Below are 13,795 nucleotides of genomic sequence, written 5' to 3' on the forward strand. Positions count from 1 at the left end.
GAGGCTATTCGAGGAGGCAATGAAAGTCTTGTACAATTAATTCTTGGATTTGACCACGATCCATACGCTGTGGTACAGGATTACCATACGGTAGCAGCTACTGACTATATGCTCGAAGCCCCTACCAACCCAACATCTCTCTATCCTACGAAGGAGGGTGCGTCCCTGCTATTATTTAATAGTCATGAAGATAAATATCTGGTTATGTTTGCGGCTTCGCTAGGTAGGAAGGCGATAGTTCAGACTTTGCTAGCGTCGGGACGACATGTCGACCCTTTGACAGCCATAAAAACAAATAATATCTGGCTAACATCATTGCTACTCGACGAATATTCAGGTGGAATCGACTTGGATACGTGTAATATGCATGCCCTTGAGTATTCCATTCAACATCGGAATCTCGATATGGCTAGGCTACTCATTTCCTACGGCGCAGATCCCCATATTTCATGTTGGTACATTCGAAAGGTTCAATCGGAATGCAGACCAATTTTCGAACTACTCTTAAAAGGCGACGACGAAGAACGTAATAAAAGATGAACGTAATAAAAAAAGACGGCGGTCAATGTCGTGTGTATTTTCTAATCCTATTCGGAGTCGTGACGAGATCGAAGTGAAATACTTATTGGATTATGGGGTTGATCCAAATCAATTACTTTCCAACGGACAATATACTCGCAGGATTTTGAAACCCTACAGGAGTACGATTTTAAAATCATATGGGGAGACCATGAGCCCGTTTGGCGAAGCGATTGGTGTAAGTCAAACCGGGAGTTTGTCTTTGGTAGAGCTGTTCTTGAAAGCTGGTTGCGATCCTAAAGGCATAGTCGCAAAGTTGTCATCAAAGCCGATGCGCAAGTTATCTACTATAATTACCCAAACAATCACAGCTTTCCTTGCAGTCATTGGCACAAGAAACATCCAGATGGTGGAATTGTTCATACGTAATGGTGCCATTATCAATCCCACCATGACAGACTGTATAAGACGTACGCCGTTGCAGCGGGCGGCCGAGATTGGATGTTTTGAGATGGTAGAGTTGCTGCATAACTTTGGCGCCGACATCAACACGCTGCCGGTTGTTATGGGTGGCGCGACCGCCCTCCAACTGGCTGCAATCGGCGGCTATAACCGCATAGTCTGCTATTTGCTCAGTCACAAAGCCAAAGTCGATGCTCCGGCGGCTATGATTAACGGGATGACAGCCCTCGAAGGAGCTGCTTTTAATGGGTGGACGGATACGGTACATATACTCTTGAAGGCGGGTGCAGCATCACGCGGTGAAGATCGCTCGCAGCTCGAGAAAGCAATGAAAATGGCACGCGAGCAGGGTCATTTCCCGACAGCTGATTTAATCCAAGACTGGCCGAATCTACAGGATGATGGCGACTTACGAATGCTTGATGATATGGAGGATGATATCAGAGAGAATGAAATTGACGAATTCGTTAATTGGGACGGAGAATGCTGTGCTTAGGTAGATTCTGAAAAGCTATCGTGTTGAAAGCTGCTGGAGGGTTTGACGATGATTTTGTTGGTTCCGACGTGCGAGTTTTAGTTGGTGAATTCTTCAAAATCGTATCGGAGAACTTTTGTTAAATATTCTGTATCTCAATAATTCTCACATTCAATCTTCAAGACCGTTCATTTCCCGTTTCCTTCAGAATAGACTCGCTGAATATATCGTTCTCCCCGCGCGACGGACTGAGAGGAATCTCGTGGCGCGATTCTTGGACGCCGCTCCGGAATTTGTCGAGATCCAGTCTCTTCCTGAGCTGCCCCTTTAATACCGGTTTCTCGCACTACTCGACACAACGCCTATCTCCCCCGGACGTGTTGTGGATGTATTAACGCCGTATATATATCTGCCGAATTCCTTACTAGAGCGCAACGGCCCAAATTCTCATTCATTGCGCCGGGAATTAGTACTTTTACGCCGGAATCATTCGCCGCTACATAGGTACACAGCGGAGGCACCCGGGTCGACGCGCCAGACGCGTTGGTTGGGGGACTTCGGAGACGAGAATTGGCCTAGTCTCCTATTTCCTGGCATCGACGCAGTTCCTCATGATGTCGGCAATGATCAGAATCTGTACATCAACTGTTTCGATCGCGACTGGGGCTTCGGGAAGTTTACGGTTAATCGCCAGAGCGGATTGTACGTGATAGCCGACACGAATAACTCCGATGTCGTACGTCTCATCACAAGTTCAGGACTGCCCAATGCTTGCGAATTCCGACATAGGTTTGCCTGGGGCCCGTCTCGAGATCCTAAACTTGCCGAGGTCCTTCGTCATTGGGCATCGCTGGTTGAAGATGGGACTTGGTCTGTAGACTCAAATGGTGTTTGCACTGATCATGAGTGGTTCACCGCGAACACACATGTAGCGAAAGTTCCGTCTTGTTTAGATTGATATCTTAGAATGCTATGCCAGTAATTATGAGACTGCATCGTGATGAGCGAATTGTCGCTGGGCGTCTTTCAGGAGACACAAGTCCATATAAACATCCCAAAACAGGCCAAATGGACTATCAAATGCAATAGAGGACCGCCTAGAACTGGCTTTTCCTTGTTTGTTCCCTCTTTATTTTGACTAATACGGACATAAGCTCGATAGCATGGCCAGATGTGATATGTTCCTAACGCGGCCGCGAGTAGGCGAGTCGTGTTAGTGAAGCTAGGCTCGAAAAGAATGACAAGACAGATGAGATTAGTTGATAGCAGTAAACCGCCGTACTGGCGTAGGATGAGCTTTGCAGCCGTGTTACATCCGGGGAGTTGTTTTTCTGGGTTGAGTATGAATGATAAGGCTGCCGCTGTCTCGACGAGGGCGTGTATGGCGAAGGGTAACTTGGCTAGAATCATTGTTATGGGTAGATTTTGGGTTGTATGTGATTAAGCGTGAGATAGTGGCGAGGTCTAGATACAAATCTTAAAGCCGATTGTTCCTGAACCCATGCTTCGGAAGGGGTATCGACGCACGTGCATTCGAACGATGGATGCATGTGAAAAGGTTCTACGAACGTTATCCCCTGCATAAGCCCTGTCTTACATGCCATATGCAAGGTGTCTCAAGTCGTGTAAATGGCGCCGTATATTTGGCAATATTTCACCAGTATGGTAATACTAGGGCACCTTGCGCAGCAATGATGATTCATGATTTCTTGGATAATGGAATTGGTGCGGGCTAAGATCATACACATTCGGTTGGGAATCTGTACCTGATGTACTGTGTATGTGCATTAAGTATAATAGTGGTTATCATCTTTTATCCCGTTCAAGATCTTCAAATCCATAGTCTTATTGCCTTATATAGTACCTAATGTACTTCGTATATTCAATATCAATTGGAAAAATACTTTTTTCATCTCGTCCGGGTTTACGAGCTGGACCGCACTAATGCATGTGGCGACTAGCCCTCAACTTATGCAGGCAGGTCCAGATAATTAAGCCAGGTACCTACTTGGCAACTGCTTGCCTCCATGTCGTTACCTCGCTACTACCACCCGCTATCGCCTGTGTCATAATCGTTTCAAACTCGGACGTCATACCCTAATAGCCCTGATAACGACCCTGATCAACCACTATACCCTTTAATTGTGCCTCGGGTTACGCTAGACATATTACCTGGGTTCCTAGTGCATCAGTAGCACCTGTCAGACGAAACACCAGACGCTTTAAAGTTCTGTCATTAGTACTTACCCAATGATCGGCTCTCTCAACTTTCTTTCTCTTTTATTTTAACCTATTATGTCAATGTAAATCGTTTATGATATACCTTGATATTTGCGGTTAAATCTCTTGGCGTCTCATACTCTTTTTCTTCTCCAGAATTAGCTTATTAGCTTACCTATTAGTCTACCTAGCCAGGGGATAACTTACACAAGAGCTTCGTGCTATATTCTTCTAAACAGTCGGCGCTTAGCGTTACCGCGTTGAACAAACGTTACCGAGGCTAGAATCTTAACCTACGTTCTGCCACTACCGTCCGGTTGTTTTTACATCACGATAGATTTCAATACCTAAAATACCTAAAATACTTAATCGAACAAGAGAAGTTGACGCACGACTAAGGGCAATGGCATCGTCAAATACGTTCGGGGAGCTGGACCTCTCCATCATCGGCTTAGGAGCTCGATACCCACCATACTCCCTCAAGTCAGACGAGGTAGACAAAATCGCAACTAAATACTATCCTGACTCTCCCGCGTAGGTTTCCCTCTAAAATGAATGATTTTATTTACTGATAGACGGTCGCTTAAGCATGCAGAAGGTGCTCTCAATAAATAAATACACGGGTATCGACACGCGCTCATCTATTGGTACCTCTGATCATCCCTCAGTGAACCTACCTGAAGCGCCATCAATAGCAGAACTCCACAAAATTTTCATGTCAGATGGTGTTCCGCTCGCCATTGAGGCTTCTAGGAAAGCAATTCTAGAAGCTGGCATCGATCTATCCGAGATTACTCATATAGTTTCGACAACATGTACTGACAGTGCTAACCCCGGATTTGATCATTTCGTTGCAAAGGGGTTGGGTATTACCCACCAAGTAGAGAAAGTTTTGTTGCACGGAGTCGGTTGTGCAGGTGGATTAGCAGTACTACGCACTGCTGCTAATTTAGCTTTGGGGCACTCAATGAGACGGAAAGCTGCTAGGATTCTATGTGTTGCTCTTGAAGTGAGCACAACGATGGTTCGCAGCGAGCTAAACAGCATTGATGAGCTCCAAGAAACGCGCATTGGGGCTTGCTTGTTTTCCGATTGTGCGTCCGCCTTGGTTCTCAGTAACGGGATTGGACAGCCAACGGCCGAACCAATCTACGAATTACTTGGGTGGGAACACAAGATCATCCCCGAGACCGAGACCGATCTTGCCTTTGACGTAGACCCGGTTGGTTGGAAGGTTGTACTCTCACCTCGAGTGCCAAAGCTAGCAACCGAAATACTGCGCCCAAGTTTCATCGACCTGCTGGAAAATGTTTCTGGTCTCCCTGCTGAATGCAAAGAGGCATCCGACTTTGATTGGGCGATGCATCCGGGTGGCCTGACCATCTTAACGGGTGCTGAAAAAGTGATGGGTATCTCATCAGAGCACATGCGCGCAAGTTATGACCGATACATGAATCACGGAAACTCGAGCTCGGCAACTATTTTCAGCGTGATAGACCGCCTACGGAGTAAAGATATGGACGCAATGGCCCCTGGTGGCCGGGTCCGGGATTATGTGGTGGGGTGTGCCTTTGGCCCGGGAATCGCCATCGAGATGTGCATGCTTAAACGCAATATGAGACACCGCGGGGCTGATGCCATCCTCGAGACAGATAGCGAGGCTAGTAGGAGTGAGGCTGACGAGGAAACCGACTGGGCAAGCATTGAGTCTCGAGAGTCGATTCCAGGCACGCCTGGTTCCGCGAACACCCAAGCTGAACAAAAACCTACACTAGGTGACGATATATTCGTAAAAGAAGCCATTGCCAGCGTCGAATTGGATTAAAAAGGATCAGGCCTAGACCAGCAAATGACGTTAAATTATACCCATAGCCTATTTTGTTTACGTCCAATACACCATATTCTTTACTACTCAAATCACCTACCCATTGGCTATGCCATACTCTGCAGCGAAGCACGGAAGTGCCATTCAATCAAGAGCTTGATATATTGTTTAAAACAGCTTTAACAGATTACAGCTTTAGAGGAACATAGCTCACTTAGAATATATAAATACGGTGTATACATAGATTAATCTAGAAGATAAACCCTTCAAGCGTATAATCGGCCTAAGACGATGAAATGAGTGAAAAACATAAATGTAATATCACGACTAAGATTGATCGATATCGCTTGCAAGTCAATTGCAGGGGGCATTACAAGTATCTCTTTTCAGTTGCTTTGGCGGGTTAGCTTGATGATACGACTGCCCCATCACCAAATGATAAGGAATTGGAGAAAGCTTGGCTGCTGGAACATTGTTATCAACTTAAACACTAGATGCCTACCAATACGGTGGCATATTAGTGCGCAACCGACAAAACAAAAAAGCGGATGAAAATTCGTCCGACTTGGCACTCGCACTATAATTACAGCACCTACATACGCTAAAGCTCCCTATAAATATAGGGCATTACAGTGGTGCATTCGCTAGAATTATAGTGCTTGAAAAAAGTCTCCGAGGTTATGTAATATCCGGGCCACCCTTCCCATTAAAATCTAGATTTGGCCAATCAGATTAAAGGATTCAATTGTCATTTCCAGACAAGCGCTATTTGATTCTACTACAACACAACAGCCAAAAGGCCGATTCAAATGCAACTTGAATCATTATTTTCGCATCAATTACGGCTATAAAATGATACCAATTATAATGTCTGAATTGTTGTTTTTGTAAAGTTATTTGAATGTGTTGTGTGTTGTGTGTATAAGGCAATTAAAGATTGGATTGACAATGGAATCTTTTAATTTGATTGGTTGATGTTGAAGTCCACTAAATCCACTATAATTATAGTGGTTACATACGCTAAGTCCACTATAATTACAGTGGATTTAGTGGTTTTTTTTAGAAGTTGAATTAAAGTTCTTTTGCAGCTGCTTGCAGCTGGTTAAATGTCAGCCAATTAAAATCCTCGATTTACAAGCCTTATAATTATAGCGTATTGCTCACTGTAATGCCCTGTATTTATAGGGTGCTTAATGGGTAAGTGCGCTATAATTATAGCGCTTACGCCAGCCAATCGGACGAATTTTCATCCGTTTTTTTGTTTTGTCGGTTGCGCACTAATGGTGCACCGTACTACCAACGTTGGTTGAATATGTATTGATGTTGATTGTTTCTTTGTCCAACGGGGCAGTGTCGCACATTAAATTTTGGTACCTCATCCCGCTGGCCCTATGCTCAATGGCCATGATGGCCTACCTCCGTGGAGTTGGGCTAACGTCTCTAATCGCTTGGTTGTCAACGTCAATTGTTACCACATGTGGGCAGGATACTGACAATTCACCTGGCCTGCCGATGGTCATTAATACTTGGGGCGGCCCTTTTACTGCAGCTACAGATGCGGCATACTTGTCTCTCTTGAAGCCGGAGACATCGGCTCTCGATGCTGTTGAACTTGGGTGTTCTACCTGCGAGGCCAACCAGTGTGATGGGAGTGTGGGCTATGGCGGCTCTCCTGATGAGAATTGCGAGGTAAGATAGGGAACAGCTACTTACCCTTCGTTCGTCATGCTTGCTGTGCTAGCTAAACTAATATGAACAGACAACTCTCGACGCAATGATAATGGATGGCACGAGCATGAAGTCAGGAGCTGTCGCGGCTCTTCGGCGCGTCAAGGAAGCAGTCTCAGTCGCGCGGGCGGTGTTGGAACATACAACCCATACGCTTCTTGCTGGTGACTTCGCGACTGACTTTGCTGTCTCAAATGGGTTTACTGTGCAAAACCTGACGACGGAAAACTCTGCCGCATCGTGCGAGCAATGGAAGGCCGAGAACTGCCAACCAAACTACCGCATCAATGTATCTCCCGACCCATCTAGTTCTTGTGGCCCTTACACGCCACTTGCTCTCGACTCAAACTCAGCCGCATATACATCGCTATTAGAGCCGCGAAACAAGCCCGAGGGACACGACACGATCTCTATGATCGCGCTGCACTCCTCGGGCACCATGGCAGCAGGAACCTCAACCAACGGCGCCGGCCGCAAAGTACCCGGCCGCGTCGGCGACGGCCCCATCACGGGCAGCGGGTCCTACGTCGACGGGGATGTTGGCGGGTGCGGCGCAACGGGTGACGGGGACATCATGATGCGCTTTCTGCCCTGCTACCAGGCCGTCGAGAATCTGCGGCAGGGTATGAGTCCGCAGCAAGCGGCCGAGGATGCTGTTCGGCGGATGCTGCGGAAGTATCCGGATGTGCAGAGCGGTATTGTGGTTGTGAATAATAAAGGCGATCATGGCGGTGCTGGGTCCGGCTGGACTTTCACGTATGCGTATCGCGGGGGCAAGATGAATGAGACGGTTGTGGTGAGTGTGTTGCCTATTACTGCTGAGGTGGGTGATTTGAGACGGTGATGAGTCTATGGGTCTAGGATATTTAGTAAATTACGATTGTTATGGATTAGCTTATTATATGATGAATGAGGATACTGGATTATAAGATTTTGATAAGTTGTCTGTCTTCGTGGTTACACGGGAGTTTATAGGGTACAGCTGAAGCTAACTGGAGTAAGTGCGATGGACACCCACCGCATTACCTAAAGCACTTAAGTTCTAGGTACTGGGACCCCGCTGTCTTCGAACCTACAACACTTTATTGAAGTTCTCCTATTCTTTACACAATCTAAATTGGCCCTTCTCCTCTCATAACTCATCATCGTCATCGTCATCGACATCGTCATGTAATTGATCCAATACTGCGACACGGTTCTCTCATACTAGACCTTTCTACTAAGATCTCTTTCACTAGAATAGTCCGAAAACACCCTTATTTACGCTACAACTTCCGGCGTTTGCACGCTAACTTCCACGGTATCGCCATTCAAATACACCTTCCTCAACTCATCTTTCCACTCATCAAGAGACATCCACCTCTTCTCCCCAGGCTTAGCGTCGGGCAGAGGTACCGAAGCCTTTGGGATGTCTTTATATAAGCTTGCGTCGAAAGCGGATACTTCAACGAAGGCATGCTCCTTCGTACACTTCAATCCTTTCTTCTTTAACTCGCCCTTCTTATGCAGCTCGTAACATTCGCTGTCAAGTTGAATCTGGCCTAAGCAGTCTGCACAGGTGTATAGAGGCTCATTAACCACTGTCCACTGCTTGTCGCAGCCGTCACAGCTCACGAACCAAGACGGCTTCTCAGGAGCGGCGGCGTTGTCGTTAGTAGCTTTTGATGGCGTAGGTGGCTCGAGTACTACGTTACTAGGACCCTCGCCTGGTTGGGACTTGCTTCCGTTCTCGCTTCCTTTAATCACACCGTCAATGGCCGCAGAGGTAGAGTTACCGTTTGTAACTGTGGCCTTTGGTGTATTAGCAGGATTGGCCGTCCAATCCTGCCATTTGACTAGAGCCTCATGCTGCGCCAAATTACGCAGATGCCACAAAATTCGAACACGCCTCGTATCCTCGATAGTAGTTAATAGGCGATCTAGCAGCCAGTGTGCCATTTCATCGTTCTCCTCGTCTTCATCCGAAAGAAGTTCAATACTTGTTCGTACTATCCTTTGCGTCCACTCCTTGGCAAGCTTCGAGCCGCTCTTACGCTTATGGTGGTATCGTATCAGACAGCATATATTAACGTTACTCCCCCAAATGTTTAGCGTCTCGTTCGTGACATCTGGTAGCAAGTCGGCAATACGAGACCCGTAAAAGTCAACTTTGTCGACGACTAAACCAGGCTGGAACGCTTTACGCAAGTAGCTCTCGGCGAGAGAGTTAGCCATATCGTCTATATCATACCGAGATAAAGCATCACTGGAGTGAAGCTTAACATCTTCAAGGGCCTTCTCCTGGATGGCGACAACTTTGTCTTCCTGCAATCCGTCGGCGGCGTTTGCAAGCGTCTTTGCAAAGCCGTGCCGGAGAAGAAAGAGGAGATCGTGGTTTTCTCGTTTCACACCCATATCCAACGCCAGAGTGAAGAAAGCCTCAATGACATCCCAGCGGTTGGTTTCATCTGCAGCTTGGGATAGCTTGTTAGGGTCCGAATAGGTTGTCAGCTCATAGACGAATGCGTAAACCAACTCGTCGAAATACTCGGCCCAAGTTTCGCTGGTCTTATTCAACGTCTCGATAAAAGCAATAAACTCGGAAAATGCCCCGTGTTTCTGGTATCGAGTAAGGACCTCGGTATAGTCCATGAAACGGACGTAGCCGTACTCAAGACTCTCCCTATGGGTGCGTGCAGCAAGTTGATAGTCCCGAGACAAGTCCCACAGGCGGTCTCCTAAATCCAACGTAATACGTGCTAGCAATGCTGAGTTAGAATGGTCCATAATCCATTCTGGATCCCGAGCACGGATATTGTCAATTTCTTGTTTAGCCTGCGATAGTAGCTGCACTGCTTCTTCGTCGCCAGTGTTCGGCTGCTTTGCGATGAAATGAACCGCATGCCAATTCCGAGGGTTGAGATCGACCGCCTTCCGTGCTCTGGATTGATAAATTTCGATGGCGCTGGCTTCGGAAGCACATAATTGAAATACAATTAATGCACCATGAGTCTCCCAACTCGACTCTTTTTCCGGCGTATCATTCGACTTTTGAAGCACTTCCGTTGCAAATGCCTCAATCTCATTCACTTCCTCAATAGTGAATTGTGCGCTTTCAAACTCGTCGAGGATGTGCGCGTCGCTCTCCTCAGTATATACGGATGGATCATTTGGCATCTGGGATGCCCTTTCTCGGTCAAGCTAAATAGAGGTTATCAGCTAAAACTTTTCGCGTGCTACTGATACGAGGCTCGAGGACTCACTCGTGATAAATACCCGCGAATAAAGCAAGACGCACAACGGAAATGACGGTTAAGGAACTCCACACGGAGGAATAGATGATCTGCCAAGTGTTTAGCAGCATATGAGAGCACTGTCTTGTGTAGATTGGCGGAGCTCTTTACTTCTGCAACAAATGAGGCGCCTGGGTGGTCACTAGTGATGCGCTTCGTCACCGAAGAGTCATGCAGCCAGCGGGAGACCTCCTGGACGCCAGCCGTAGAATAGACCCATTCAATTCGAGTGTAGCGAATATCCATGTTCTCGCCGTCTTCCCAAGTTTGTTTGCTCACGCCCAACTCAAAAGGCCAGAACAAGGAGTCAATTCCACATTCCTCTGTAAATAGCTTCACGAGGAGCGGGCCAACTTGCGCCTTCAAATCTCGATCGGCTGCTGAGAGATCAACCTCTTTTAAATGGTCTAGCAGCCAATTACGTCCATATTGACGGAGACTTCGGTTGTTCCTCAGTTCTTCCTCCGTAAGTATGGTCAAGCAGGCTATGGCGGCCTTAATATCAGCGTTATCAGGATCGAGGCAGATGTACTCCCTATGTTTCGCACCGAGCTTCTTACGGAAAAAATGCTCGAATTCTAACCTCTCGTAGAGCTCGGGAGGACATACGTTGTTAAGAAAATGTTTGACGATAGCAATTTCGGACTCTTGAATGATTTGCGGACCCGATGCGGCAACATCCATCACGGCATCTGGGTCGGAACCTTTTGATTTGATTCTATCTTTTATTTCTGGAGAGCGCCAATCGATGTATCCTGAATCCTTTACGGCGAATATTGGGTACTTCTCCGCTAGCTTCTGGGCGAAAGGAAGTAGTGATATGGTCAGAGTTTTTGGGGTAGCCTCCTGGGCGATGCTCTCAATATTTGGCGAGTCTGTCTTTCGTCGCGTAAGCGGGATAATGGGGTTGGGGAGTTGCGCGACCGAGCTATTCCGGTATTTCACAGACAAAAGGTCTTCCATCATGTTGATTGTCAACCAACGTCGGCCAGTCTCGATCCATAGGATAATCTCGTTTATTTCTTGAATTTCCTTGATGGTTCGAGAGTTGTTGAGCCGCTGAAGTTCAGCATCTATCTGATCGACGCGAGTCCTATCGGCTTTCGCAAGCACCTCGTTGATATCATCAATCAAGTCGACCTTTGCAAGGGCATCAAGACTAGAGTTTAGCTTGAAGTAATCGCCGGCACACTTGAATCGTAATGTCCTTAAGATCTTTTCTCGCCACTCGGGAATACCTGGGCGACCAGGATCTTTGAGGATAGGCATACTATCCATTCTAGAAGCAATATACTTGTCGATATCATCACTATTATGCTCAGAAATTGGGATCATGTTGAAGCCGATCCCCTTTTCCTTCTCGAGCCATTCCGAAAACATCTGCGGCCGGGCGGTCAAGAAGACCCGAGTCTTCCTACCTATAACACCGGAGGTTAGTTTCTCGAGTAGTGGGATGAGCGTCTCATCAAAGTTGTCAATGAATAAAACGAATGCCGTATCTGGGTTCATGCGCTCTTTGTTGTTAATGAATAGCTGTTGCCAGAGGTCGAGCGAGCCATCAAATTCAGGAGTTCGCTCGAGGATTTGGTATACGGATTTAGTCATCGCTTCGTAGGCGATCGAAATCTGCCAGAGTAGCGCCCGCGAGACTAGCTCTAGAACAGTGCTGGTATCTTCATCGTCAGATTTCTTTTTGTCGACATCTACAAAGAAGTAAGGCGTGACAATTCGAGAGGCTGGTCCAACTTGACTTATCTTCCTCAGATATTTCATAGTGTTGGCCATCGCCGACGTTTTTCCAGAGCCATTCCTACCTCCCAAAACCATCACAGGCTTCTTAAAAGATTTCGAGTCCGTCCATTCCAGGAATGCCTGATCTTCTAAGATCCACTTGCCAGTGTCATCGACCAACATGTTCTTGCGAGCATCAAAAGTCTTTTGCCAAGATGGAATCGGCTCCTCGTCCTTGTCTAACGACGTAGAAGGGAAGCCTAGTGCTTTTGCAATGGCCGCCCTCCACTTCTTTAATTCCTGTTCCTTCTTCTGCTCCTTCTGGCCATCAAGTATTAACTTGATGTCTCCGGCGCTATCACTCACGATCTTGTAAGTCTGCGCGTTAACCAGAAGGGCTTCTTTAGAATTGAGCCGATCCATGTAGCTAAGCAAATCCTGAATGCCATTGTCGTTCAAGAATAGCTGCTTCGTGAAGGCAAATAGCTTGTTGTGCTTTTTGCGCAGCTTGATTGTGCGATCACATATTTCAACGAATAGTCGAAGGTTTTGAACCGCAACACGTGCAAGCCTCTTATCCATCTTTCCCTGGTAGGACTCGAGGCGCTCGAGGAATTCTGTGCATTTCTCAAGCAACTCGGCGAGGTTATCAAAGATACCTTCATAGCCCTGCCAAGCTTGTATGACGAAGGTGAGTGCGTTGTAGCACATCCCCGCTGGGGCAAAGACCTATGAACCTGTGTTAGCGAGTCTTGTTATCGGCATCAAAGTCGATGGGCAAGATCATAGGCTTGCTAATACGAGCATACTCACGGTTGAGGCACCGTCCGCAACTATTCCGCCAACAGTATTTATACATTGTAACGTTCTATTGACTATATTTCTGAACGTGCCGAATTTCTCGGACTTCTTCTTGCTCGAGGCTTGCACGTCGTCAACGTACTTGAGAACCGCGTTGATGTCGAGGGTTCCTTGAACCCGTCTCGGATCCCCACCGGCGAGCTCGACGACCTTGTTGTAGACTTCTTTCCAGATTGTGTCGATTTCTTTTTGTTCGGATATATCTGCCGCTTTCTCAATAGGGGAGCTTATGCTCAACGCACTAACTGAGGTTTGTAATGTCGGCGGTGCCATCTTGGCACGTGCTATGTCGTTTATTGACGATATACACTTCTTTTAAGAACTAATATCTCTCTCGGAAAAAAAAATAGATTTCATGTCATCATATATTATTCTACCTACTCCATTGTTCTTAACCAACTTTAACTCGAGCAGCAGCGGGACACTCGATACCCTAAAATATTTGGACCCCAAGCGGCTCTTCACAGGGGTTCACATAGCCCTAGCTGCCGCGATATGCACAGTCAGTTCAGCTGAACTAGCTTACTTTCAAATCAGTTCATTCGCCGGGAAATCCTAGTTGGATAGAGCAAGGAAGGGAAGGATAGTGATTGGTAGGGCAACGTCGCTTATGCACAACCCCCTTGTCCCAACGGGGTATTTCGCCCCCGCGGCGCCACTTCTATGGGTCGATCGAGGTGCCTAACTGCCCAGCCAGCCTGA

General features: G+C 46.9%; 4 protein-coding genes across 4 annotated transcripts; 3 read left to right on the forward strand and 1 right to left on the reverse strand.

The window, feature by feature from the left end:
• Positions 1-394: 394 nt before the first annotated feature.
• F4817DRAFT_33549 (ankyrin repeat-containing domain protein) lies at positions 395-1,980 on the forward strand. Its single transcript, XM_049303024.1, has one exon. It carries the CDS (start codon positions 566-568, stop codon positions 1,475-1,477), a length of 912 nt encoding a protein of 303 aa, XP_049161041.1. The 5' UTR covers positions 395-565; the 3' UTR covers positions 1,478-1,980.
• A 1,785-nt stretch (positions 1,981-3,765) lies between these two features.
• Positions 3,766-5,649, forward strand: F4817DRAFT_33553 (putative type III polyketide synthase). Its single transcript, XM_049303029.1, has 2 exons — positions 3,766-4,210; positions 4,265-5,649. Exons 1-2 carry the CDS (start codon positions 4,080-4,082, stop codon positions 5,499-5,501), a joined length of 1,368 nt encoding a protein of 455 aa, XP_049161042.1. The 5' UTR covers positions 3,766-4,079; the 3' UTR covers positions 5,502-5,649.
• A 1,259-nt stretch (positions 5,650-6,908) lies between these two features.
• Positions 6,909-8,073, forward strand: F4817DRAFT_357408 (asparaginase-domain-containing protein; the record flags this gene model as incomplete). The annotated part of the gene is made up of 2 exons (XM_049305919.1): positions 6,909-7,190; positions 7,261-8,073. 2 exons carry the CDS (start codon positions 6,909-6,911, stop codon positions 8,071-8,073), a joined length of 1,095 nt encoding a protein of 364 aa, XP_049161043.1.
• A 232-nt stretch (positions 8,074-8,305) lies between these two features.
• On the reverse strand, positions 8,306-13,792 carry F4817DRAFT_33587 (uncharacterized protein). The gene is made up of 3 exons (XM_049303066.1): positions 13,046-13,792; positions 10,472-12,961; positions 8,306-10,409 (listed from the first exon to the last, which is right to left on the reverse strand). The coding sequence occupies exons 1-3, from the start codon at positions 13,364-13,366 to the stop codon at positions 8,490-8,492; spliced, it is 4,731 nt and encodes a 1,576-aa protein (XP_049161044.1). The 5' UTR covers positions 13,367-13,792; the 3' UTR covers positions 8,306-8,489.
• Positions 13,793-13,795: the final 3 nt, after the last annotated feature.

The sequence above is a fragment of the Daldinia loculata genome, assembly GCF_022478755.1.
Source record: "Daldinia loculata strain CBS 113971 unplaced genomic scaffold F4817scaffold_12, whole genome shotgun sequence".
NCBI classification, from domain to species: Eukaryota; Fungi; Ascomycota; class Sordariomycetes; order Xylariales; family Hypoxylaceae; genus Daldinia; species Daldinia loculata.

Excerpts from the sequence above, each read along its gene's own strand:
- F4817DRAFT_33587 (XM_049303066.1), bottom strand. The coding sequence starts at position 13,366 with ATGGCACCGCCGACATTACAAACCTCAGTTAGTGCGTTGAGCATAAGC. Across the intron at positions 12,962-13,045 it reads TTGCGGACGGTGCCTCAACC|GTCTTTGCCCCAGCGGGGAT; the intron begins GTGAGTATGCTC and ends ACAGGTTCATAG. Across the intron at positions 10,410-10,471 it reads TTCGCGGGTATTTATCACGA|CTTGACCGAGAAAGGGCATC; the intron begins GTGAGTCCTCGA and ends ACCTCTATTTAG.
- F4817DRAFT_33553 (XM_049303029.1), top strand. The coding sequence starts at position 4,080 with ATGGCATCGTCAAATACGTTCGGGGAGCTGGACCTCTCCATCATCGGC. Across the intron at positions 4,211-4,264 it reads TACTATCCTGACTCTCCCGC|CATGCAGAAGGTGCTCTCAA; the intron begins GTAGGTTTCCCT and ends CGGTCGCTTAAG.
- F4817DRAFT_33549 (XM_049303024.1), top strand. The coding sequence starts at position 566 with ATGTCGTGTGTATTTTCTAATCCTATTCGGAGTCGTGACGAGATCGAA.